Source organism: Paroedura picta, chromosome 4, assembly GCF_049243985.1.
Source record: "Paroedura picta isolate Pp20150507F chromosome 4, Ppicta_v3.0, whole genome shotgun sequence".
Classification (NCBI taxonomy): Eukaryota; Metazoa; Chordata; class Lepidosauria; order Squamata; family Gekkonidae; genus Paroedura; species Paroedura picta.
The window spans coordinates 81,834,312-81,860,520 of NC_135372.1; the positions used below are offsets into that span (position 1 = coordinate 81,834,312).

Sequence of the window (26,209 nt, forward strand, 5' to 3'; positions counted from 1 at the left end):
ATTTCAGGCTTCAAAGAGACCGGAAGTGATTTCCCCCGGCTATGCTTCCCCTTTTAGTTCCGGGGTGGGGCGAGTTCAGTTCGGCGCGAAATTTCATCCTGCGGGAGGAGCTTCCTGTTCCTTGTCAGGAGTCTTCAGACTGGGGAGCGGATTGTTGTTGCTGGTGGGTGGTGTGCAGCGGCCGAAGTTGTGTTTGCGATCAGGAAACACACAGAAAAAGGGGAGGGCGAACTTTCCCCAGGATTCTGCAAGTGGGACTTTGGAGCGTTCCCCGCTCCTCTGCGCTTTCCCTGGTTCACCAGTGGGCGATAGATGGACGGAGCATTCACGAAAGGGGCTACTTTCGCATTGTGTGTGTGTGTGTGTGTGGTTTTTTTTTTCAACAGTTTGTATATCTGCATAGCAAAAAAAAATTGTTTGTATTTCTTCACAGGAAAACATGAACACAAGGGATTCGAGTAAACGTATTTATTCTTGGTTTGAAAAAGCCATCAGTTTTGATAAACAGCTACAGATCTCATATTATAGGTTTGTATCTAAATAGCACAGATACATGAATAATGAAGGAAATCTCGTTTTTATATAGGTGATATATTAATAGAGCTAATTATCACACAATAAATGAAAAAGATCTGTATAATATGGTACAGAGGAGGCAGGTGAGATGAAGATAATAAGAATCTCAGGTTTTATGTATAAAATGAGGTGGTAGAATGGACTGCATTTCTTTGGATTGCACATGGATTCTCAATTTGAATTATTATTTATGCTGATGAAAAACTACATAGGCTGAAAACTGGCACAGGAAGGATAAAAGAATTATTCCCTTTCTTTACTTGATGTACTGCTTTTCTATTTGCTGGGAGGGTGTAACTTAAGAGAGCATTCTAAAATGTGGCTTTTCTGCCCTCCTGGTTTGCATGAACTGAGCCATAGTTTCAGTGGAGAATCAGGCCTAGGATTAAGCCAAAGGCTTTATAGCAAAGATGACTTTTGAGAAGGGTTTTAAAGAGAGTAGTAGCATCATGTAGCCGTTCTTCAAGAGAGTTCCAGGAGTAAGAGGTGATGTAGTAATTTAAGTGACTCTGATGAATTTTGAGTTTCAAGTGTGGAGGAGTCATAGTCATAGCCGAGATGGGGGAAAGGATGAAACATTAATACCTCAGTGTTATATTTTGGTGTTTGTTTTTTACCTTAAACTGTTCACTAGTATTGACTTGTTTTGTTAAATAGAGTTGTACAGATTCTTATTCAACAGCCTCTAAAATTATCATTGCATAGATAATGAGTTCACCAAAGTTCTAAAAATTACAAGTGTATTAGTTATTGTCTGTGCTTATAACTCAAATAGAATTAGCTACTTGACCTACTCATAGTTAATTGCTGTGGGAAGCAAACTGGATCACCTAGGGAGAGGCTGTGGCTTTGTGGTAGGATCATCTGTTGGCATGCAGATGGTCCCAGGTGCAATTCTTGGCATCTCCAGTTAGAAGAATCAGATAGTTAATATGAAACACCTTTGCTTGAGACTCTGAAGAGCTGCCTGTCTGAGTAGACAGTACTGACCTTGATGGACCAGTAATCTGATTCATGTTAATGGGTTAATTTTAAAGAAGGATGTGGATTAATTCGTTCATTCATTGAATTTCTATGCTGCCACTCCCGGACCAGCTGGCTCATGGCGATTTACAAGCATAATAATAAAACACTGAAACCCTGTAAGACGGCAAGCAATACCAGCTTGCCGACAAAATAAAGAAAAGGAAGGATAAAAATTAGCATAGATGGTGACAGTAACCACCTTTATAGACACTTACTCCTCAGCTCATCTATTCCCAGTTGTGTATCTAAATAGATGTAAACCAGGGGGTGGGGCTATGATTGGCCTCGGGAGTGTTTGTGTATGTCCAGATTTCACAATGAAAGACAAAGAAACAAGGAAAGGAACTGAAGCCAAGATTATACAACATTATCAATGTACCTTAATTGCAAGAAATTTCTAATCATCCCTTTCTAGGGGATTGTCTGTTAAATCAGGAAAAAATAAAAGTGAAACATACATTTTCCCTGGAGAGTTTATTTTAATAGAAGATGAGAATACAGATCAGAATCTCGTGGCAAGACTCCTAAAGTTATATGAAGATGGTAAGTTTTCTGACCCTTTCAATTGCTGTGCTGTGTGTTGCCTGTTAATTTGTCCCATTCTGATCAAGAACACTCTTTATTAGCTGTTCTAAAAAGAGATCTGAGACATAGCCAAACCATGCAATACTTCTGGACTATGCATTTTCGATACTTATTGAGGCTATAGTTCTGAACAAATGTCACAAGGCTGTAGGACCCCAAGCAAAATAATAATTACAGGAAAACTCTGTACAGTATAATTATAGATTTATGCTTAAAAACATTTTCAGTGTGTTTTTTCCTTACAAAACCAATACAATCTGTGTTTTCTACCTCTCCTAAAATGGTCAGTAGATATTCTTATTCCTTTTTTGTAATGTAGAAGTCTTTCAGGTAGAATGAAGAGCATTAACAAGGAGCTTAAATTATTGTTTTATTTTACTGGTAATGCATATTTATTATATGATATGTAAGTCATGTTCTGGGTGACATAAGCTTGTTTCTGTGTCTTATGGGTATGGCTTTTTAAGGGGTTGCTTTCAACTGCTAATTTGGCTGTCGTAGATGATGCCATTTTTCAATGCGTTGGTGCAGTTGTAGTCTATCACTGGACCTTTGTCTCTAGGGCACCACAAGATTCTTGTGCTGTTTACTTAAGCTTGCTTTTGCAGAAGACAAACTCATGTAATCAGTCAGCCCTCTGAGTGTTCAGTGACAGGTGGGGTTTGAATGAAGCATGGTTTAGTCTGGTTCATAGCCCAGTGGTTTTCAAAATGTGTGGTTTCCAACCCCAAAACAGCAGTTGGATTGGCTTTGTTTATTTAAGTTGGTGCTTCTTAACAGTCTGACCACATTTTTTTGCCTGCTGTAGTTTCAAGGCCATTTTAGATAAGCTTACTTGGAGGGTGTTGATGCCTGGTAATGGTGGGAAGATAGCATGTCCACCATAACTAATTATCCCATCAAATACAAATCTATAGAGTGTCCTGTCATGCAGTCCTGGGCCACACAGGGTAGTGGTTAATTTCAAAAGATCTGGCTAGCCCTTCACTTTGAGAAGACTGTGTATCCTAAGAAAACATCTCATAATTCTCTGCACCCACAGGAGTGCTGTGCCAAATGCATAGTGGTTCCTTAGCAGATGAGTAGATGTGGGAAAAGTTCCCTGAAAATGAAAAATATAAAATGCTGCTATTGACAATCCAGATTTTGTGAAATGAAGAAATCGTTGCAAAGCTAATATGCTTTTAGTGTTTTTACTCCTATGCAGAATTTAATTTTGTGTGTGTTTTTTGGTCTGCTTCAGGTTACAAGGAAAAACATGCAGTTGTTCAGTGGTTTTCTCGTATTGTAGAAATACCTCTCAATCAACGCTTAACTTTAGAAGAGGAGAATTCTCAGGAGATATTTCTAGTTGAAAATGCTGAGTGGGATACTGACATACTCATTACATCCATCATTAGTAACGTTACGGTGTGTATTTTACATTTGCAGAAGAACAGAATGAGAGAACAGAAGAGAGTTTCTTTTTTCTGAAGTTGCTTAATGCATATCTATGGTGATGCTGGATAATTGTGATCCTTATACTGACTTTTGAAAGATTATAAGGATGCTTGTGATCCTTCAATGGTCTTAAGAAAGATCTTAAACTGTCTTTTGAAAGACTGACTTGAGTCTCTGTATGCAGCACCACACTAGATATTCAACTTATTTGAAGAATGAAAACTATGAACTTGTTGCATACATGGACACTTACAGAAATAGATTTAAATATCCCTATAATTAGTATCCACGGCAATCAAACATTTGACTTCACTGCAGGAAATACCAGTTCTCTGTTGTGGCACCGTAGCAGTGTATGGGGTGCTTGAATAACATAGGCAGTGTTGATTCAGTGTTCTTTGGGAAATTCAAGAGCTATAGCCTCAAGTTTATTTATTGATTTATTTATTTTTCAATTTATTTCCCACCACTTCCTAAGCAGCACGTGGCGGGTCACGATGTCTTAAAACCCCATTAAAACTCCTATTAAAAGACTTAAAATCCATCACAACATGGCGAAAACAGAAAATCCCCATCCTACCCCCATTACTAGGGGGGGCGGAGAAGGAGGAGGTCAATAATGTTCAAAAGCCCAGTGGGAGCAGTAGATGTACCTCACAGACCCCAGCCTCAACCATGGGCCTGGTGGAAGAGCTCCATTTTGCAGGCCCTGCGGAACGCTGAAAGATTCCGCAGGGCCTGCAGCTCACCCAGGAGCTCATTCCACCAGGTAGGGGCCAGGACCGAAAAGGCCCTGGCTCTGGTTGAGGCTAGGCGTGCTCCCCTACGGCAGGGAACAACCAGTAGATTCTCACCTGCAGAACTCAGAGCCACATTCATCCCAGATAGCGAAATTCAGCACTCGCATGATTCAAGCCTGCCAGAAAAGCATAAAATGCAACCACTATCATGTCCTTCTAGTTAATTTAATTGAATTTTTTTAATTTTTATGTTGCCTAAAAGTATTTTAAGTTTTATCTGTATTCTGGTCTGTGAACGTATAAATAGATTTGTACTTGAGCTAAAACAGTGCAACTGTGAGTTAGACACTTTTCTGTTCTAAGGATATTAGTCTTATGTGCTGGGCTTACAGTTAGGGACTGGATTAACTGCATAAAACCACCCTACTGGAATGCCTTCTGAGCTGTATAAATAAGTTCATTCAGTACTTACTTGCTGAACAATAGCTGACATATGAAGAATGTTCAATCAGACATTTCCATTTTTTTCAGTAGCAATTTTTTATTTAAAATATCTTGATTTAGTTATTTGTAATCATTACGGAAACTGCAGATTGCAGACACTATCTAGACCAGAGGAAATATTCCTCTTTTACATAGCCATGGATATCTCTTCTAGTATGTGGCCTGTTGCAATTATGTTTTTCTCCATTTGTATGAAAATGTATGCAGACCTAATTAAGGTTTATGCATTTGAGTATTACTCTTAGATATACAGTATGAGAACTGTGGACAGCTGGTATCAAATTTAAAAAGTTTAAATTTGTTAAATTTAAAGTTAAATTAAAAAATTTAAAACATTGAGTTTCAGTTTTCAGTTGTTTTGTTGAACATTTAGAGGATTAACAGTTTGAATTATGTTTTAAGAGAGTTCTTGCCTTGGTGATGCCTGAGAAACTAAAACTACACAGGTTCAACATAATATTGAAGGCTAGCCTGAAGCCTGATATTTGATAAGAACGCTGGAGGACTATATAAATAGCACATTCTAATATAAAGTACAGTCATCTGGTGTCTTGCTTTCTTTTCAGGTTATCCCACTGTCCCCTAATGAAGTGCTTCCCATTGTGCTACAAGATGAAGAGATGCTCTTTGTGAGGGCATCTTGGAATGGCAAAAAGTTTAAACCTTTGTTGCCTGAGTTGTTGACAGAGCTGAAAGACTCTGTGAAATTGAAGAATAATGCCACGAACTTTACAACTGAAGACCAAGTGACCCCCTCACGGACTGCTTGCTCTGTAGAAGCAGAAATCAGGAGAGTGACTCGAAGTAGCAAGAATGAGATGGAAGCAGAATCAAAACATTCAAATGCTAAGTCATCCCTGTCTAAGGAAAGATGTTCCCAAAGAGTGGCCAATCAAACTCATACCCCATCAGCAAAGAAAAAATTACAGCTAAACAGTATGTATGCCATGAATTGTACAGGTCTTGTCTGATAGGGGGGTCTTATGACATCAGAAGCTGGAAATGGGTTATCTGAAAAGGGTACTTTATGAATAACTCTTGCAGGACTTTCTTGGATGCCCTAATTTTTTTTTAAGGTGCTGGTAAACCAGCTTTTATTGAAGTTTGCATAGAGCAGAAAAAAGAGAAAATAAGAAAAGATACATAAAATATAGATTACAATCCATTATGCCATGCCATCTTCTAATCTATTCCTTAACTAACTACCTAGATAGTTGATATAATAGCTCCAGAGTTCCTGGAATTCATCTGCAGAGTGGTGGTTCATTAGGCTTGTAAGCTTTGCCATTCTGGCCAACTCTCCCAGTTTCTCAAGCCAATCTGCAACTTTGGGTGTGTCCTGATGCTTCTACATCTTAGCCACTACCAGTCATGTTGCTGTTGTTGCATGAAATAAGAAATCACCAGCTTTTTGAGGAACACTAACCAGTAACACACTCAGTAACATAAATTCGGAACAAAATGGAAATCTTAACTTTCAACATTCCTTCTAAAATATCATGAATTATTTTCCTGAATGTTTGCATTTTTTTAACATCTCCACTGCATATAGTAAAAGGAACCAACCTTTTCCCTACATTTCCAACATTTTATATCGGAGTTTCCAGAAATTTTACCTAACAGCTTAGGAGTCACGTATACCATCTATAAAACATCTAGAAGAAGAAAAGCAGAATGCTGTTGTTTCTTCTGAACATAGTCCATCACATTAAGCACCAAATGAATATTATTTTTCATTTGTCTCTTTGGCATAAAACTTGTTTGGTCTTCATGCACCACATCTCCAATACATTTTTTCAGTCGCTCTGCCAAGATTCTGACGAATATTTTATAATCCACATTTAACAAGGAGATGGATCTGTATGATTGTGGAAGGCCAGGATCCATTGCTTCTTTTTGTAAAAGATTTATAGATGCTTGCTCCCAAGACTCTGGAATCCCCATATCATAGTTATTTGTTATTCTATCAATAAATCGGAGAAACAGGTGTTATTACATGAGTCATTGCCTTATAATATTCAGCTGATAATTCACCTGGACCCGGTGCTTTGCCAAATTTCATCACTGCCATTGCATCAGATATTTCTGATTCAGAATTTTATGATGTTGTTCTGTGAACCTTGTTATAGGGATATTCTGCAGGTAATGGATGCTGTAATTTCAAAACAAGGTTGTGTTTTGCACTTCAGAGCGCAAATTTGTAATTGAGAGCATGTTTCTACAATCCCTCAGCTAAGTACCTTGGAATAATTCTCATGGAGGAATGCATGTTTTAAAATGCTATACTACTAGATTAGGTGCCATCCTAACTCTTTGGGGATAGATACAGTAGGAATTTTTTTTTGGCTGGCTGCGTGGAATAAACATGAACATGGTTCTGTGAATAAAGAATTATTGCGAATCGGGATACTTGAATTCCTTGAACAGTGGTGAGATCATCCATTTGTATCTTCATGTCATTCATCTACTGTGATCCTGAGCATGAGTATTACTACTTTCAGAGTATACTACCTAAATTCAATCCTGGGATGACTCAGTTATTAAGATGTAAAAGAATAAGCATGAGGGAGGGCTCCTGGTTTCAAATCTAGCATGTCGCTTAGCTGCTAAATTTTGACCTCTTTTTACCATTATAAATTTACCATTGTTGGAGGGAAATAATTCATTCCTAAATCCTTTTTTGTAAGAGTAATATACATAACTATTTTAATATGGTGGGGTAAAGAATAGTGGTGTTCTCTTTGTTTAAAGTTCCAGTTGTGTTGCGTTTATTAATAAAACTGTCAATATATCTAAATGCATTGTCTCAGAATCTGTCTCGGATTAGATTTAGCACCCTCCGTGCATGTATTCAAAACTGATTCTTACCAAATGAACCTTACTAAAAAGCTTTTGATGTTTTTGGCTTTTAGGTCCTACCAAAATTCCAAGAAGTATGTTCAACCAACAAGATGTTATTGAGCTTCTAGACTCCAGCTTCATTGAGCCTCTGCATCATTCACCACTTAAACACAAAGTCATATTCACTGGCATTAAAGGCTCGCCTCCCAAAATATCTTGTCCTACTGATGAAGATGATCAGTTTCAGGACATTGAGCTACTAGGAGACACATCAGAGGGATCTAATGCATTTAAGTTATCTTCTTCCAAGAGGAACCAAGATACCACTTGGAAAACCAGGAGTTTTGCTGTGAAGAACAGTGCCAGAGAGTGAGTGATAGTCTAATATAAATATTGCGTATGAATTTATCTTTATTATTCGATTTATAGCCCACCTTATTCTGAAGCTCAAGGTCGGTTACCCCAACATAAAACCCCCTCCCCTAAAATCAACACCCCAATAAAACATCCAGATAGTGAAAAAAAAGCCATTTTATGACCACACTTCTTTTTATTCTATCTCTCCCCCCCCCTATTAATTCAAGGGGTACAGATGACAAAGATAAAATTTGCAGGACATCAAAAAACTCAGTGAAACAAGCTGCAACACTCAAGAGCAATCCTAACCAGCAAGTGTCAGTTATCCTTAGAGGTAACTGAACTGTGTTTGTAAATTCTGTACTGATAAACTCTTAAGTTACAGTGAGCAAATGTAGTTTTACGAGGTTATGTTACATGCCTGGTGTAAAACTTAAGTTGTAGTATGTTAACCTCAAAAATGATGTCAGCAGGCTACACCTTCCTGCCTTGTCCCTGGAAGTCACATGACCCCAGAAGTGACATCATCCAGAGACTCCCATCAGGTGTGACATGTTCCATCACTGCCGGCCCCCAATGCCAGGAACAGGGCTGGGGCAGGCGTCCGCTGCTCCATCACCCCCTGCCACCCACCTCCCAGTACAGTTAAGTTAGTTAAGTTACTTACCACTCTGGATTCCAGTCGCTACCACATGCAACATTCAGACAGCAAGGATTGTTATGACCAGGACTCATCCCCTTTCCACCCCCTCCAGGCTTATATTGGCCATTTTTGGACCATATATGGTCATATCATCCAATACATTTTAATAAAGAAATATTTCCACCCAATCAGAGGATCTCTTTTGGGGTTGTTGAGAAACCCCAGGTTTTCATGAAACCCCTGTTGAGAAAGCCTGTCATAGAGAGACAAGGATTTCTCCTGTCTTGACTCTTCCTCCTCCTCCTCTGCCAGGAAGAGACAAAAAAGGATCTAGGAGATCCCAAAACCGCTCTTAGGAGGAACTTAGCTGTTATTCCCCAGATCTCAGAATTTCCATTAAGGTCAGCCATTGCAGCCCTTCTTCTAAGTCCAACAGTACACGAGGCCAGCACCCAACTCCACACTCTGACCTCTCATAGTCACTGCACTCTAATTTGGCTTCAGATTCCATGGCTTTAGACAAAGATGAGAGGGAGTGGTTAGAGAAAAACAATCTTTTCTGGACAAGCTTCCATCACGCTGTTCCAACAGGAGGATTTTCCATGCCTTCTGGCAAAGAGTACATCAGGATTAAGGTTTGCAAGACAAATCGCTCTTTAGGCCCCTCAAAATCCGTAGGACAGATACTTGGGCATCAGAACAGACATGTTTGTCTCAGCCAAAGCAGTGCTTGGCAGAAGAGTCCTCCAGAAGAGAGTCCTCCAAAGGGTAGTTCCTGAATAATTCCTCTCTGTTTTTTCTCCACTGATGGTGAACCAAACATTGAAGTTACAATGAGGTCTTCTCTTCATCAGTGGATTGGAAGATATCCTTCTCTTCCCTAGTTGGCAGAGGATGAACTGAAGAGGAACTTCCTAGGTTAACACAGAGACTGAGTATTTCCAGTTGCAGATCTTCAGGGAGGAGTTGTTTTTAATCTGTAAATTCTGTGTTAGAGGTAGATTTGTCTTCCTCAAAAACCAAACATGAACTGGTGGAGGGGGGGCACTTAGCACCATCTCAAGATAAGGGAAGCTTTTGCAAAAATGTTTCATGTGCCCTGCCTATGGAGCAAGAAGAAGGCACAACTTAGACAAGGATGCCTTCCAATCCACTGATGAGAAGAAACCCTCATAGTAAGTACAAAGTTTCTAGGAAATTACAAGGCCAATATATTTAAGGGAGTTGCAGGACAACTGTGGGTCTTCCCTTCTCCATCCAGCAGCCATTTCTAATGACAGGAAATCTGATTTCTGGGCTGGCAGGACCCTTATGGAACTCATTTGGGTTCCATCAAAATAGGCAGCACTGAGGAAGAAGAAAGGGGTGAGATTGCTTCCTGCACTACAAGAACAATCTCCACTGAAAGAATAAGCAAGGAGAGTGATAACTGCTTCTCTCTGGAGCCCACCAGCCCAGATGACTGTTGATCCATTTGAGTCTGGAAACCCTAGGAAAACTTTCCCCAGGTTGAAAGTAACTGCTGGGGGTTGAGAGTGAGGACGATATGCAACCATGAGCATCTTTTGTGGAATATTCACAGTATTAGTCATAGTATCATTTAAGGAAGTTAGAAAAACCTGTGTCATTCTTTAATTACAGTGTGGATGAAGAGCAAGAATCAGATGCCAGGAGTAAAGTGATGAATTCTTCCCAGAGGAACTGTACACAAAAGTCTCTTCTTTCTCAAAGGAAATGTTCACAGAGGACTGCTGTTCGCATTGCAAATCATCTCAAGTGAGTGATTATAGCATTGTATCTACTGCTGTCCATTCATTTTTCAGATTATGCAGAAATGCTGGTAAGGAATGTTTTTATATTTTTGCATTGAGTAATGGTTAATACTAATAGCTTCAGGGAGTTTAAAATTGTTTTCCTATCTTAGCAAATTAAAGCCAGAAGTTTGTGTGTGCTTTATTTCTTGAGGTGAGGAGCATGGTAGAATTAGAAGTGTATAATCACATCTCTCTGTGTGTAAATTAATGCTATCTTAGGAACGCTTTGTGCATTACATGGGAGGCATCTATCGCTGGTATAGGATGGCAAGGGATGATTATGCCCACTTCTTCTTCCTCCATAGTGCAACTGCTTATCTTGCTGGTGGTTTGTCCACATCAGTCACCAGCCTTCCAACACAGTATCTTTTGTGCTCAGAATGGTCTATTTGGGAATGAGGAATGCAAGAAAAACCAGCTTCTACCAGAAAGTTATGCTGGTGCTGCCTAATATCCAATCCAATTGTATATATAAAAGCCAGTTGTAGTTATCAGACCAATGTAGGGCAATGTGGATAAAGAGGTGGGTCTGTGAGGTTAGTCTAGTATAGTTGGAAGTTGTATGAGAAATACTAAATCCCATGATGGAAGAAAGGCAGGATATAATGTAAATATGATAAGAAATGGCTTGGTTCTTACAGTCTAGGGCACTGTTGAGAGAACATCTGCTCCTAACTCCAAATGTTGAACTCACTTAACATCTCAACATATTTATTATTTATATTGATAGACCACCCCTCTTGAACCTGTCACCTCAGGGCACTATAGATAAAACAAAATACAGTAAAAATGGGACTGAGATGATTAATTCAGGGATATATGTAGCATGAGGTCAAACATACCTACCACCATACTAGTTTTTCCACTGATAAACTTTGGGAACACACAGGCTACATTCACAGGCAGCTTGCATTCCTGTTATTGTGTTACTTCTTTGTTTCTTTTTCTTCATGGTTATTCTATTCTAGGTCTCTAGACTCCCTATTGGGCAAGCTTAGCTGAGAGACTAGGTCATCTTTTTCTGGTCCTCAGAAATATCTTCCATGAATTTTCTGGTCAAATCCAGCAACTGTTCCCTTGCATTGCTGGCCATATTCCTGACAATATACTAACAACCAGCCAATGAGATTAGGACCCTGTAAGACAACCTGTGCTGCAGGGCCAGTAAGACGGAGCTGAGGCCTTGAAATAACACCAAGAATATGCTGGTCTCCCTGCTTGAAAGTCCACCCTCCTCAACCCTCAGTCCGGGGACTGGTACCGGTCCATGGATCAGTCGGTACCGGGCCGCGGCTCCTCCTTGTCCTCTTCCCCAGCTGCTGCCTCAGGGGCTGTCTTGCCACTTTGCCACCAGCTTACCTTAGGTGCTTTCCAGCGGCCACCATGGCTGGGGCGTGGCATTGGCTCGGCGTGGCACTGCACAGCTGCTGCTGGCAGCGCCCCCCAGTGAGCAGCAGGAAGTTAGGGACGCTGGCGGGAAAGCAAGCGGAGCAGGGGCTCAGGCGGCGGCAGTGTCCCTTGGCAAAAGACTACACCCCCCCCCCAGCCTCAGTAAAATTGTCAAGCGTTGACCAGTCCCCAGTGATAAAAAGGTTGGGGACCAAGAACTCTATATGGATCCCCCATTTCAGTAATTTACCATCTAAAAGTTAATCATAAAGAGGAGCCAGCTGTTTTGAATCAATTGGATTAATTATTTAGTTTTGACATTTTTAATTTTAGAATTTTAAAACTTAAATTAATATTTAATTTACTGTGTGTCTTTAACTTTTCTGTTAGCTGCCCTGAGCCTCCAGGGAAGGACACAGTATAAATCCCAAAATTAAAAATATATAAATAAATGATTTTTCCAATGGTAGTATTTTTAATGATTAGATTTGTGCTTCCAAATGACTGTAAAAGTAATGTTTTATGATGTATTTTTTTCTTTTTCTTTTTTTTTCTTTTCTTTTTTTGGTATGCCAATAAAGGTCTGATTCTGACTGTGTAAACTAGGGGTGGCCAAACTTTAGCTCTCCAGAGGTCTACGGACCCTAGCATGGTAGGGACTCATGGTAATTGATCATTTGAAGAGCCACAGTTTGGCTCCCCTTGGTGTAAACAGAAGCCCCATTTCATATGGCTTGAAAGTTCTGATTTGGTGCTTAGCTATCAAGACAAATATTGTATGCCTAGTGAACCAAATATTTGAAGGCTTCACCTTTATACCAATACTTAACAAAATTATCACTGAAATTTATTCTAGGTACTGGTGTCTGTCTTAAACTATATGAAGTTTCTATTTGCTTATTAATAAACTAGTAAATAAGTCCGCTGCAGTCTGAATGCAGCGGGCGCTAGCGAGACGAGGGAGTCTGTCGGGTCATGCTGTGAGAGGTCCGGGAGGCAAGGGTGTGCGAGGAGCGGCATGTGACTGGGCGGCGGCTCGTCCTGTGGCAGTCCATCCCGCGGCGTGTCCTACCTTGGTGGTGGTGGAGGAGGAGGCGACGGCGCAGGCGAGGGGCCGGGTGTTTCGCGCCTGGCATAGGCCCTAATGCTCGCAGGCTCCATGTGAGTGAGGCTCGCGCCTCCCAATTAGGCAGCACCGTGGCAAGGGACCAATTGTGTGACGTGCTTTGCGTGGAGCGCAATTGGTCCCTTGCCGCCGGACTGACAATCGGAGGGCCCAATCGGCAGGCGCGAAGGCCCTCCAATTGTCAGTCCAGGGGAAGGGGCCAATTGGCACCCTTCCTCATCACGGACAGGGCCCTCCCTCGAGGCCCTTACCGAATTATTTAATCCGCTCTGCTAGGAGCGGGTTAAAGATGAAGTGGTAACATCCATATAGCAGTGGATCTCCTGTATGGTAGTACTTGATATTGCAATTCATCTATTAAGCATTACAAAATACATCTGTTTTTCTGTTAGTATTTTAGGTTCATCTGTAGAGGAAGATGAAGAAGAATACTTACCTCTAGCGAAAGGTTCTGATTCCAGTAGCACTGCTGATGAAGACATAAAGGTGTTTAAAACACCCAAAAGGCAAACGAGGTCTACTCGAAATATTACAAAAAAAGAATCTTCTCGGACTCCTGCCAAAACCCCAAGAAAACCAGTATGTTTTGTTATTACATCTGTTGGCCTGGGAAACTGGAATCATTATTTTTTAAGTTATGTCAAAAAAAAAAATCTTATAACAGAACTAGACTGAACGCCCATTGCATTCACAAATGCAACGGGCGCTAGCGGCAGCCCCCCCATGATGGTGCCACTGCCACCTTACCTGATGCTTCTGCTGGATGCGGGGCCAATGACTCCGGAGCCAGTTGCCATGCTGTGCCGTGGCCAAGCAGCCAGTACCGGTGTGTGGCGGGACAATGGCCCTGCAGGCAGCTGGGCCAATCAGTGGTTGAGGCAGAGGCTATTCAGCATTTGGCTGCGAGGCTGCGTGAGCACTTCATGGCCGGCTTCTGGAGGTGGGTGCTCCAAGGGCTGGCCTGGTGCCATGCCCGGATTGGCACGTGCAGGTGGAAGCACAGGCTGGACACCGGACATGTCCCAGACAGTGCTCCGCCCATAGTGGCTCTTTAGAAATATTAGGAGCCACTAATGGTTAGGTTAATTTACAAATGCTTCTCTACAAACCCCCCTTTTCTTTGCCACTTGTACATTTCTAAAATCTAAATTGTAGATAATTGTGAGATACTCTTACACTTGCATAATGATATCATTTGAGAGCTACTTTTAGGATTCTTCAAAATTCATAAACATTTAAATATAATCATGGTGCCCCAGCACTGGATAACACACGTTGGCTTAATCTCGTCAAATCTCAGAAGCTAATAAGGATTGGCCTTGGCTAATGGGAGTCCCCCAAGTCATAACAAGGTTGTGATGTGGAGGCAAGTAAAGGTAAACCACCTGTGAATGTCTTTTACTTTGAAAGCCCTATTGGGTCACTATAAGTCAGCTGTGACTTGATGGCAAAAACAAAACTTAAACCAATAATAACTTACATGTATCTTAAACTAAAGAAGTATGTAATTTTTAAATAGGTTAAGGAATAGCTTTAAGAAAAACCTTAGGGAAAAAACTTCGCATTTCAAATAAATAATGTGTACCCTGAGCATCATTTACTTGAGAATGGAGTTATGGCTTAATGGCAGATCATACCCTTTGCCTTTATAAGGCTGAAGCTTTAGATCTCTAGATAAAGAATGTCCAGATGCTAGGGTCATACAACTCCTGTGTTTAGTGTTCTAAAAAGATTTGGTCCACATTTTCTAATATTTACTGGATGGTACCATCTTGCTTCCCCTATTTAACTTGCACGAGCTTCAGGAAAGAAGCAAATAATCAGGTTTTTACTGTTTCTGTTAAAACTTGGGATCTTTAAAGACTTTATGTCTAAGCTTTTTAAAGCTAGTTGTGCTGTTAGTTTGGTTCAGTGCAATGCTTGTTTTGAGGGTTTGATTTTTCTCTCCAGTCTCAACCAAGAACCCCCAAGACTCCACGTAACGCTACTCCCAAAATTCGCAGCCGAAATCAAATGATGCAACAGCCAGCAAATATGCTAGAAGAGGCTAGGATAAGGTAAAGTGACCGGCTCCTGAAGTGAGAGGCACAATTTATTTTCAAAATAAAAGTTGTTGGACCTGTGTTCTGTGAAGCTCAGTGCGCCTTTAAAAAGTCATGTATATCACATTTTCTTATGGTTTGGTTTTGCATTGAGAGCACTTTAAAAATCAGGCTTAATGTCAGCATTTCAACTGCATTCTTGCAGCCCTAACAAATTCTTCAGAGGACAGCTTCTGCTATCTGCTCTGCACCTCGTGCATCTTTTATAACTACCTTTTATAATGTTTCCTTTTTGGTTTTAATCAAAGGCTGCATGTCTCCGCTGTCCCAGAGTCCTTGCCTTGCCGTGAAAAGGAATTCCAGGATGTCTATAACTTCATAGAAAGCAAACTCATTGATGGGACAGGAGGGTGAGTGTGCTCTTAGCCACTTTCTAGGAATCAGTGAAAAATTGCTTGCACATGCTAGATTTCACTGAAGAGGAAGAAAGTGAGGAAATCTGTACATATATATCTGACTAAACAGTAATAAGGTCATTCTAAACTCACTGCCAGTGATCATTGTTCTTACAGCACAATTAAGTGGTTTTCTTATCAACAGATTCAAGCAGAGGCATATAATTTTGCCTTTGTGAAAATGCTTTTAGAACCTACCATATCAGAACCATAATGTAGTTCTTCAGCAGCATTAGCTAATTCTTAGTTGCTTGGTGAGTCATGCGATCTGCACTGCATATAAGAAAACAGGTAATACTGGGAGGTTTTTGAAAACGCAAATAACACATAAAAGCCTTTAATTCCACCATCTGGCATCACAGTCATCTTTAACGTCTTATTGACAGCATAGGACCCCAATAAGCTGCAAGCATTTGATATCATAGTCACATGGCAGGACAGGAGGGCAAGTTAGGATCTTACCAGTGTTAAGGATAGAACATTAATCGACAGATCAAGTCTCATCAGGAACACAAAGCAGCCAGGCTACGGCAGATCTACTATACTGAGGAATAACTAAAGGGTTTGAAATATTAAGGAATCCTCTCCACTGTTACATCGCAATCCTACTACTCTTTTCAGCTTACATGCAGTGAGGCAGGAGATGTGGTGACCCTGCACTTTTCACACACACATTGTCAGCAGATCCTTTCAAGAAGGCACAACTCTTTAGAGGCTTGCAATTCACCCTGTGCATGAATTAAATACCATAGATATATCAAGCAAGTTTGCCCTCCCAGCCAGGCAGATCAGAAGAATCTGCAAGGGAAGGACAACCCAGGGCTAAAACATATTTCTACTAAAATAGAAAAACTTTTAAAAAACAGCAAAAGAACTTTGGGTAGCAAAATTTGAAGCTGCAAAATCACTAAGTCGAGAAGAGGAGGAAAGTGACAACAAGGGAAGAAAAGAAAGAAGGAAACTTAGGGGGCTGGAAGAAAAGAACAGGCAGGGGAAGGGAGAGAAATAAGATCAAACAGGCAGGAGAAGAAGAGGGACAAAATCTGGTTATTGAAATGGAGAAAGAGGAGAAAGTAGGTGGTCAGGGTGGTATTTCCCATTCCTAAGAATCCTTAGGGGGCCCCTGTTTGTACTGCATATTTACATCAGTGTCTTTTTGCTACTTAAGGTGCATGTACATTTCTGGAGTTCCTGGAACAGGAAAAACAGCCACCGTTCATGAGGTCATTCATTGTCTCCAACAAGCAGCAGAAAATAATGAGATACCATCTTTCCAGTTCATAGAGATCAATGGCATGAAGCTGACAGAGCCCCAACAAGCCTATGTGCAGATCCTAAAAGTAAGTGACAGTTTTATTTTGTGCTTGATATAGCATTGGGTAGAAACCTTTGAGGTGCTTTATACTAATAACTACCTAAGATAGCTTTAACAGACGGGTCATCTGCCATCTAGAAATGAAATATTTCCAGCTCACTAAATATGAAGTGCCTGCTCAAATTAGGACACTGATTGCTCGGTAGGCTAATAAGCTGCCAGTATTGCTGGAAACATCTAACTAATAGATGTAACAACATCCCTGAAAAATTGATTTAGGATGCTTAGGATGCTTAGGGCTAATCCTGCGTTGAGCAGGGGGTTGGACTAGATGGCCTGTATGGCCCCTTCCAACTCTATGATTCTATGATTCTATGATGGGATATTTGAGAGTGCTGCTCACAGTTGCTTCATGATTCTTAGAGGATGTCTTCCAAGGGGTCCTTGTAGGGGCTGTATTGTTTCTTGTGTACTCTTTCAAGCAATACTGGAATGATACGCAGTCTGAAATGTATTCAGTTACATCATTAGCAGTAGTACAAAGTTTGAGTCCAGTTGCACCTTTAGGGCCAACAAAGTTTTATTCAAGGTGTCAGCTTTTGTGTGCAGGCACACTTTTTCAGATACAGTGATCAGCATTAGTTGAAGTGGCTGTATGTGGCACATGGTACAGCTGAAGAGTGGTCCACATTATTAATGACTAGTAAAAAAGCCCATTGTATGTCTAAATACAATGGGTGCTAGCCTGTCGCCGCAGGGAGGCCCTGGCAGCCGCGCTGCTGGCCCCAGCTCACTCACCGGGCGCCTGGCATCGAGCTGGGGCTGCTGCAGGTCGGTGATGAGTCGTTTCAGGGCATGGCGCTGGTTGGTGTTTTGGCCGCAGCTGCCGGGCAGCTCCTGGGCCTCCGGCGGCTGCGACGGCTTCTGGGGCCTATTCCCGGGCTAGTGAAGGGAGTGAGGCTGCCGGGTGTCTCCCGGGCCTCGGGTGGCGGCGGCGGCGGCTTTTGGGGCCAATTCCTGGCCTGTCGAAGGGAGCAAGGCCTGCTGGGCGGCTCCTGGGGCTTGGGCGGTGGCGGCGGCGGCTTCTGGCCGCGATTCCCGCCCTGGCGACGGGAGCGAGGCTGCCGGGCGTCTCCCGGGGTTCGGGCGGCGGTGGCGGCTTGTGCGGCGGGCTGAGGCGTCGGAAGGCGCTTCGCGGCTCTGGCGGCGGTGCGGCTGGCACTGGGCCAGCAGGGCAGGTGAAAGCGCGGCGGGTGGGCGGCGGGCGAGTGTGTCGGCGGGTGAGAAGAAGCCGGTTGGGACGGCGGCAAGGCGGGCTGCTGGCGGCCGTAGGTGGCCTGCTGGCGACAGGAGGAGGCACTGCTCCTGTTGGAGATGTGTCCAGCTCGGCGGCAAGTGGGGAAATGGCGGATGTGGGCGGCCAGTCCAGGGCGGGCCAAGTGGCCAATAGGGAGGAGCGCTATGCGCGCCTCCCAATTGGCCACTTGGCCCTCCGAGTTTTTATCCCAGACCGGTCCCGCCCTAACTCCTCCCCACCACCTCTTACTCTTTTATTTAGTCCGCAGTGCCCGCGGCGCCGCGGGACGTTTAAAGATAATAAAACGATCCTCAAGATAGCTTTAGTTGAAGCATTGGTCTGTTTGGAGACAGTGTTGACTAGCAGTAACTCAAATTTAGGCCAAGGTGAGTTGTCACCAAATCTAGGTCCATGCTTGGCCTTGTCTCAAAGGTCATACTTTGCAGGAAGATTAAATGTATGGCTATCCAGAAGAGTGCTAAGAGAGACAAAATAATCACGTGCATATGTCCTTTCCATGGAATAATAGTAGCTTTAGAAAATGCCTTTTCTTTTTATCATATATTAACATAGGTAATTTATATCCAGCCATACTCCATTTACATCTATAAGCTTATGTGAAGTTAAAGGGTAACAAATTAGAAGTCCTCTAAGTGGATAAACAAAGAATAATGTTGTAGCCGTGGAGGAACCTTTTGCAGGCACACCTAATTTTTTCTAATTGCAAGAGTTTGTTAATGGGGAATATCAAGATACTTGGCCTGGCTGTGGTATCTGCAAAAGGGAGATAAGGCTCCTAACAAGCATTGCCAGTCTCTAGGCACAGTTTGGAGCTCTCTTGCTGTTACAACTGATTTCCAGATGAGAGATGGGTTCCCTTGGGAAAGAAAGGCTGCTTTTTACTGACTCTTTGGCATTATGCCCTGCTGAGGTCTTCCTTTTTTCCAAGCTCCATGCACAAAATCTCCAGGTATCTCCCTACTCAGAGCTGACAACTCAATACTTAGTTTGCTTGCAGCTCTCATATTTTGCCTTGTCTGGATCGGAACTGTGTATATACATATGCGTTTGTGTGTATAGTATTTTCAAAATCTTTGCATTCAGTTTATAAGTCTGTTGTAAAATAAACAGGTAACCTTGGCAGAGAATATTCTGTTTTTTTATTTTCCAGATCTTAATTTGTGACTTGTTTTAATCCCATTCAGTTACTGACAGATCAGAGGGCAACTGCTACGCATGCTGCAGAGCTGCTAGAGAAGATGTTCTGCAAACCTAGTTCTAAAAGGAAAACTACAGTACTTGTTGTGGATGAGGTAATGTAGGAGTTTTTACATTGTTAGAAGGAAGTGATTATGGGTGTACCTTGTATAAATATTTTGAAACTTGCTAAACCATGAGAAATGTAAATAAGAAATTGAAGTGACAAGATGTAGTTTTATAGTATCCAGATGCATTTTAGGTATTAACTGTAAATAAAATTACTAAATAAAATTAAAGATATTCAGCTCCTTAAAAGGTTGCCTGTTTTGCAAGGATTTTACTGAGGTATGAAGGAAGAATACCTAGTTTGTATACTTACCTGCATGGGAAAGAACCTCTAATACACATGTAGATGCAATGTAGTTTTATTTTTTAATATTAAGCTTTATTTTATTAAACCAGTGGTAAGGATATTGTGAGGAAGTATCACAGTAGAGATTTCTGTAACAGCTCCATATATCCTTGTGTGTTAGTTTGGATTACTATCAAGAGAGCAATTACTTGTACAAGGTTATAGGTGTCGGTATACATAACTGCAATTGAACTGCAATCCAAATCTTTCTAGAGCATTTTCCTGTTTTGTAATCTTTTGTCTTGTTTCCTTGATGTAGCTTGATCTCCTGTGGACCCAAAAACAAAATGTGATGTACAATCTCTTTAACTGGCCAACCCAGAAGGGTTCCAGGTTGATTGTTTTAGCCATTGCTAACACTATGGATTTGCCAGAGAGAATCATGATGAACCGAGTAGCTAGCAGATTGGTATGTCCTTGCGGCTTTATTGCTGTGGCTATCAACAATTCTGAATATTCCATGAGTCTGTTCACTTGTCACCTTTATTCAAAACTAATTGTGGTGTTATAACTTTCAGTTTATTATTATTATTATTATTATTATTATTATTATTATTATTATTATTATTATTATTATTATTGAGGTTGTTTGTAACTCGTATCTGTTGGACAATCAAGAATGAAAAACCTATTGCTTAGGCTATCAGTTCTTATCAGTATGATAAAAGTAACTGTGGCAACCATCTTGGATAATTTGATGTACATGTCACTACAGAAAATGATCTAATGGCAAATCGTATACAGACAAACGCTCCTCACTCATCTTTATCATACTGCTATGCAATTGACTGACTTTATTTTTCTGATGTGTTAAGGTGCTCTGAAAGATAACAGATGGAAGTAGATCCCAAATAAAGGAATTCCTCTACCATCAACACACATTTGCAGCATAAATACGAGAGAGTCCTAAAACAGAATATTATTGCAAAGTTAATTCTAAAAGCTACCATTTCAATAGCTTACAAATAAAGTGCATCTAGCTTACAACTAGTGTGTTGTTGGTGGTGTTTTTTTTTTTTTGGGGGGGTAACTACAAAATGTTAGACTTGAGGCAACTGTCCCTTCTATATAGGGGAAATTTTCTTCTAAACAACTCGATAGAAAAGCTGTATTTGTACAACACTACTTATCTCTGAGAATAAGATATGTCATAAAATTATTCAGTGTTGAGGGAGCCTGATAGTTCATCAGTCTTCTGTAGATGCCTGGGTTTTCTGCAAACTGTAAAACTTGCTGTCAGCTGAAATTGTTTTCATAAACATCGAATTCCCTCATGCCTAGATGGTCACTTTGCATGCATTGAGTAAGTGGGTTGCAATATAGTTTGTAAACTATAGGCTAAGAATATAATTAAAGGAAGACTGCTGTGGAATAATAGTAACCAGAAAAGTTGTTTCAGGCGGACAAAAGTGGCATATTTCTCTGTATTGAGCAATTCTTGAGACATACTGGCAACTAAAAGTCCAACATTTTCTTTGTTCTAGGGCCTTACCAGAATGTCCTTCCAGCCATATAACCACAGTCAGTTACAGCAGATTGTGTCTTCCAGGATGGCCCAAGTAAAAGCATTTGAAGAGGATGCTATTCAGTTAGTTTCTAGAAAGGTAAACTTAGTTACACTGATACGTCAGGCTTGAAAGCACTGGTCCTAAGAATTAAGAGAGACTTTCTATAATATTTATAACCTCTTACCGCAGTCCATGTTAATTCAACTAATCCCATAACTGTTGATTTCATTTTCTCCGCTGGCATCTGAGGGAAAACTAATTTGTGTGGTTTTCTAATATAACCCACTTAAATTTACTTGATTTGAATTTTTAAAGCATGTCAAAGTTACCAGTTTTAGTTTTTGATTTTATAAAGAGCAGTTTTAGTTTTTGATTTTATAAAGAGCAAATGGTATATTTTAAAGTAATTTTGTTTTTATCAAGAATGGCTCTTATTCTTTCATTATTTTTGTTTTAGGTGGCTGCTCTGTCTGGTGATGCAAGACGTTGCCTTGATATTTGTAGAAGATCTACTGAGATCTGTGAACTCTCTAGTCAGAAGAGTAGCTCTGGACTGGTCACCATGACACATGTCATGCAAGCCATGGAGGAAATGTTCTCATCACCCTATATACATATAATTAGGTAATACCAGAATTTGGGCCTGTAGTTTTCTTAGTTTAATTCAGTCTATTGTGATGAATTCTGATGACTACTATGCTATGAGCTCCCTATGTGCGACTTCATCTGCCCTAGCTGGCAGACACTTGGGGGAGAAGATAACTGACACTTTGATTATCAGTTTTCCCGCCCTCCAACTTCTCTGTCTTGCAGGAACACAGGAAATGCTTAGGATGGGTAAAACAGCAGCTAATTGCATCTGTTCTGCCTTCTAGTTGGGAGTGTAACCAATCAGCTTCTGATCTGCCAGCTTGGGGCGAGAACAAGCTGATTGCTTCTGTTACCCCATAGTACACGTATATATACACACCCATGCTTAGAGGGGAAGAAAAGTCATATTCAGTTTATCTCACCCTTGCAAGCAGAGAGATAAGACAATCCCTTCCCCCCCCCCACCTTCCCCACTTGAAACAGAGGTGATAAGGTGCTGATTTCTTCCTTGCAATCCATGCTGGGTGGGTTGGAGAGCAATATGCTATCTTCCTACTTGCAAGGGGGGAAATAAGATACCCATGGATTTTATTACTTCCATACATGCAGTTTGACTGGTAAAAAAACTAAGGCATATTTATAACTTAAATTCCATTAAAATGCTAAACAGTACAGTTCTATCTATAAAATCCCTGACTTCCCTGCCTCTTTCCTCCTGTAGCAGCTCAAAATGCCCCCTGAAATGCTGCATGTGGAAGATGCATGAGAGGCAGTTGGTCTGCCCCTAGAGAGACCTGGGTAAAATTCACCCATGCAACTCTTACTTGCATAGATGTTTTGAATGGGATCTAGGCCATCTTTTCCCTCTTAATAAAACAGTAAGGGGTGTTGTGGTATGCTCAGTCCGTGATGGGGAGGGGCAACAATTGGTCCCTTAGCCCCGGACTGACAAGCGGAGGGGCCAGTCGGAAGGCATGAAGCACCTTCTGATTGGCCCCTCACCAGGACAGACCAAAAATTCCATCCAGCCAGGGGCAATCTGGAGAAATGGCTGCCAGTCTGCTCCTGACCACCAGAGGGAGAGGAGGTCAGCAGGGCTGCCAAGGGGGATGAGAACAGAGGCTTGGACAGGCTGTGCCAGCCCTTTTCACCCCAAGGCTGTCCTAACTGCCATGTCCAACTGTAAATTGCCTCAGAACCCTGACAGAGCTGGCAGGAGGCTGCAGAGTGCTCCCCTCCCCCCCTTCAGGCCTGCTGCGAAGGAGCCTCTGACAGGCCCTGACTGAGGGAAGGAGGCCTTTCCAAGAGCAACGCAGGGCAGTCTGGGGGCCTTCCTTTTGAGGGGGGGGACGTTCCCCTTCTGCCAAACAGTTGCCTGACAGGGAGGCCACAGAAAAGCTCCTTCTCACTTAAAATACTGCTCTGGGTGGGGGTTAGACACAGCCAAGCCATGTGTCTTTCTTCTTTGCAACTCTCTGCAGATTTGAGGCCACTGCGCAGCGTTATTCGGCAGATGAAACTGGGTTTTTTGTCTCCTGTTTCATCTGCACAACAACCCTGTGCAGTAGGCCTCAAGTCTTTCAATTCAACAACAGCAACCTGTGTAGGAGGCCTTAAATGTTTCTTCTCTACCACAACCCTCTCCAAAGTAGCCCTTTCTGCCTGGGGAGCTGATCTTTATACTCTGCAGGTGAGCTGTAATTCCAGGAGCTCTCCAGGCTCCACCTGGAGGTTAGCTACCCCTGGGTTGGAAATATTCCTGGAGGTTTGGAGGTGGGACTTCAAAATCATACAATGCCTCAGAGTCCAGCTTTCAAAGGAGCCATTTTTGCCTGCAGTTGGTAGGGAGTGGTGCAGGTGTGTCCCTCCTGGGCTATGGGTTATGGCCAGCCCTTACCAGCAACTGTTAGTATTCTGGGGCACAGACAGGCAGACCAGCATCAGTCCTATGAGTCTGGAAAGTGCAGGAAGATCTAAATAAATACTTACAGCCTGAAACTGTAAATAGTGAGAGGGAGAGGAAGGGAAGATGATTGGAAAATGGTTTGAGACACCTTAGGTCTGCTGGGTCACTGCGGCCCATTCCCAATTCTCTCAGACCTCTCACAGCCCCACATACCTCACAGGTTGACGATTGTGGGGGAGACAAATGGAAAAGGTGTTTGTAAACTGAGACTCCTTTGGGTAGTAAACAACAGGGTACAAAAATCCATTCTAACGAGCAACCATGAAAGAAGCATGTGGGCACATAACATTTTATCAACAGTGAAAAAAATAGAGAAGAAGGATCAGGGTGGACACCTGTGACTAGCCCATGTGTATTAGGGCATAGGGGCATTTCGGTGTCTGTGGCCTAATTCCCACAAGAAGGAAAATGACGCAGAACTGAGGGGAATTGGTTGCCATGTAATCTTCCCCTAAGAAGAATCTCCAGTCTGATTTTCCCTTCACATATCTGAAGACATGGCTCTGGAAAGCTCATCTATAACCACTATGCCACAATTTCCCAAAGGTCAGTCCTCTCCTACACTCAACGAACTTTCCAAACCACAGGTTCTTGACACCCATATCTCCACACCCATGGCCTCATTTGCCACTACGCCACTACAACCTCCCACACAACACACACATTCAACCCCATGCCCTTACAGACTGGACAACTCCTCCCCTTCCTCTTCCCACTGCCAAGCTCTAGTGCCCGTTGTATTCTTGGATACAACGGGCTTTGCCCCTAGTTATACTATAAAAACATTGTTAAAGCTGTAAAAATAAGATTAGATTTGATAGAAAAATTACAGATATTTTAGGTCCCCCTGCCTCAATTGCCGTTTCCGTGGCACGTTTCCATTTGTTTGTTTGTTCATTTATGTGCTGACTTCCCAGCAAGTCAGCTCAGTAATCAATACCACAAAATAAATAAGAATAAGATTTGAGTAATATCATTTATAACTTCACAATTTCCAGAAATTGCAGCATTTAACAAATGGATAAAATACACTCATTCAAAGTTATGGTTAATTCACCTTTCTGGGGTGGCTGTTTTGAAAAACACATAGTAGTTTACCGAAAGTCTTAGACACTACTTGTTCAGTCAACAAAACCACAAACTCCTTGACCTGACTGTTTCACCTTTGGGACTTTTTTGTTCTCTTTCAGGAATGTGTCCTTGCAGGAGCAAATATTCCTGAAAGCAACTATAGCAGAATTTCACAGGTCAGGACTAGAAGAGGCTACAGTTCAGCAGGTATTCTTTACAGAATTCTGGAGGAAGGCTTTGAACATTGTTGAAAGTGATAGGATATAGACCCTGGACTGCCAAATATATATCAAGCATGCATGAACTAGAATTTTACTTGTATCCCAGTTATATCATTTTCTTCTTAGGTTCCCTGTGGTTTAGAATATACAGCAGCATTGTTTGGAAAAGAATATACTTGGTTTAAGGATTGTCCATATAAGTGGATAGATCTGTTTTCTTCTATTGAGTTGTTGAAAAATTTCACTGTGTTTTATTTTTCTTTAGATATATCACCAGCATGTTGCACTTTGCAGGATTGAAGGCCTGAAAACTCCTACCGTATCAGAAATAATGGCAATTTCCTCTCGGCTTAGTGCCTGTAGACTCATGTTGGCAGAATCTAATAATAAATATCTACACAGCCGAATTCGACTTAACATTAGTCAAGAAGATGTTATGTATGCACTCAAGGAAGGCTAAAGCCAATTTTATAGATAACATATGTATTGGGTGGGAAGGTTAATCTTAAATTTTAAAGAGGTAATTTTAAATAATGGTGCTGATTGAATATGAATTACAGTTTGTATTTTCAAGTTCATACCAATTTATTATGATTTTTCAAAGTGCTTTTATTTAGTTTTGATTTCACTTTTATAAAATCTTTTACATAAAATGTTCAATTTCTCTGTTTGTCTTCTCCACCATTCTAAGATTTAATTCAGTCCCTGTTTTGGTGATCAGGCACAGCCTCTCAGTGGCAGTTGGGCAAGTAGAAGATGAAGCACATGAGCCTACACTGGTGCTCCCTATCAGTCTCCGGTTGCTGGATATAACTGTGGTCTGAAGGTGTTGCATGTGCAGTACATGGTCAGTGGGTGGCACTATTCTTCCCATTCTTTCTTGAGGGTTAAAGAAATATGAACGTTTACAAGTTAACTACTTTCAGAAGATTGCTTCTTGTTTGTCAAAATCTTCAGCTCTCAGCTTTAAAATGACACTGTTATGCCTAAAGATTTACTTAACTCACAAAATATGAAGTTCATATTGGCTTCCCTCTAGGAGTTAAGGACATTAGTCTTCTTGTAGCTATGTGTAGTGGGAATATGTCTG

The 26,209-nt window shown here is 41.5% G+C and overlaps 1 protein-coding gene across 3 annotated transcripts; it reads left to right on the forward strand.

Moving 5' to 3' along the window:
- The first annotated feature begins 26 nt into the window (after window positions 1-26).
- On the forward strand, window positions 27-25,779 carry ORC1 (origin recognition complex subunit 1). 3 transcript variants are annotated; one of them, XM_077333739.1, is made up of 17 exons: window positions 27-163; window positions 434-528; window positions 2,018-2,145; window positions 3,431-3,597; window positions 5,438-5,807; window positions 7,784-8,081; window positions 10,354-10,488; window positions 13,434-13,620; window positions 14,992-15,098; window positions 15,392-15,493; window positions 16,707-16,878; window positions 19,356-19,463; window positions 20,022-20,171; window positions 21,247-21,366; window positions 21,728-21,894; window positions 25,018-25,105; window positions 25,385-25,779. In XM_077333739.1, the coding sequence occupies exons 2-17, from the start codon at window positions 440-442 to the stop codon at window positions 25,577-25,579; spliced, it is 2,583 nt and encodes an 860-aa protein (XP_077189854.1). In that variant the 5' UTR covers window positions 27-163; window positions 434-439; the 3' UTR covers window positions 25,580-25,779. The 3 variants fall into 3 exon arrangements, with proteins under 3 accessions (XP_077189854.1, XP_077189856.1, XP_077189855.1); XM_077333740.1 differs by lacking the exon at window positions 27-163 and adding an exon at window positions 221-350; XM_077333741.1 differs by lacking the exon at window positions 25,018-25,105.
- Window positions 25,780-26,209: the final 430 nt, after the last annotated feature.

Coding starts and splice junctions, on each gene's coding strand:
- ORC1 (XM_077333739.1), top strand. CDS start 440: ATGAACACAAGGGATTCGAGTAAACGTATTTATTCTTGGTTTGAAAAA. Junction 13,621..14,991: donor CCAAAACCCCAAGAAAACCA/GTATGTTTTGTT, acceptor TTTTCTCTCCAG/TCTCAACCAAGAACCCCCAA. Junction 20,172..21,246: donor ACCGAGTAGCTAGCAGATTG/GTATGTCCTTGC, acceptor TCTTTGTTCTAG/GGCCTTACCAGAATGTCCTT.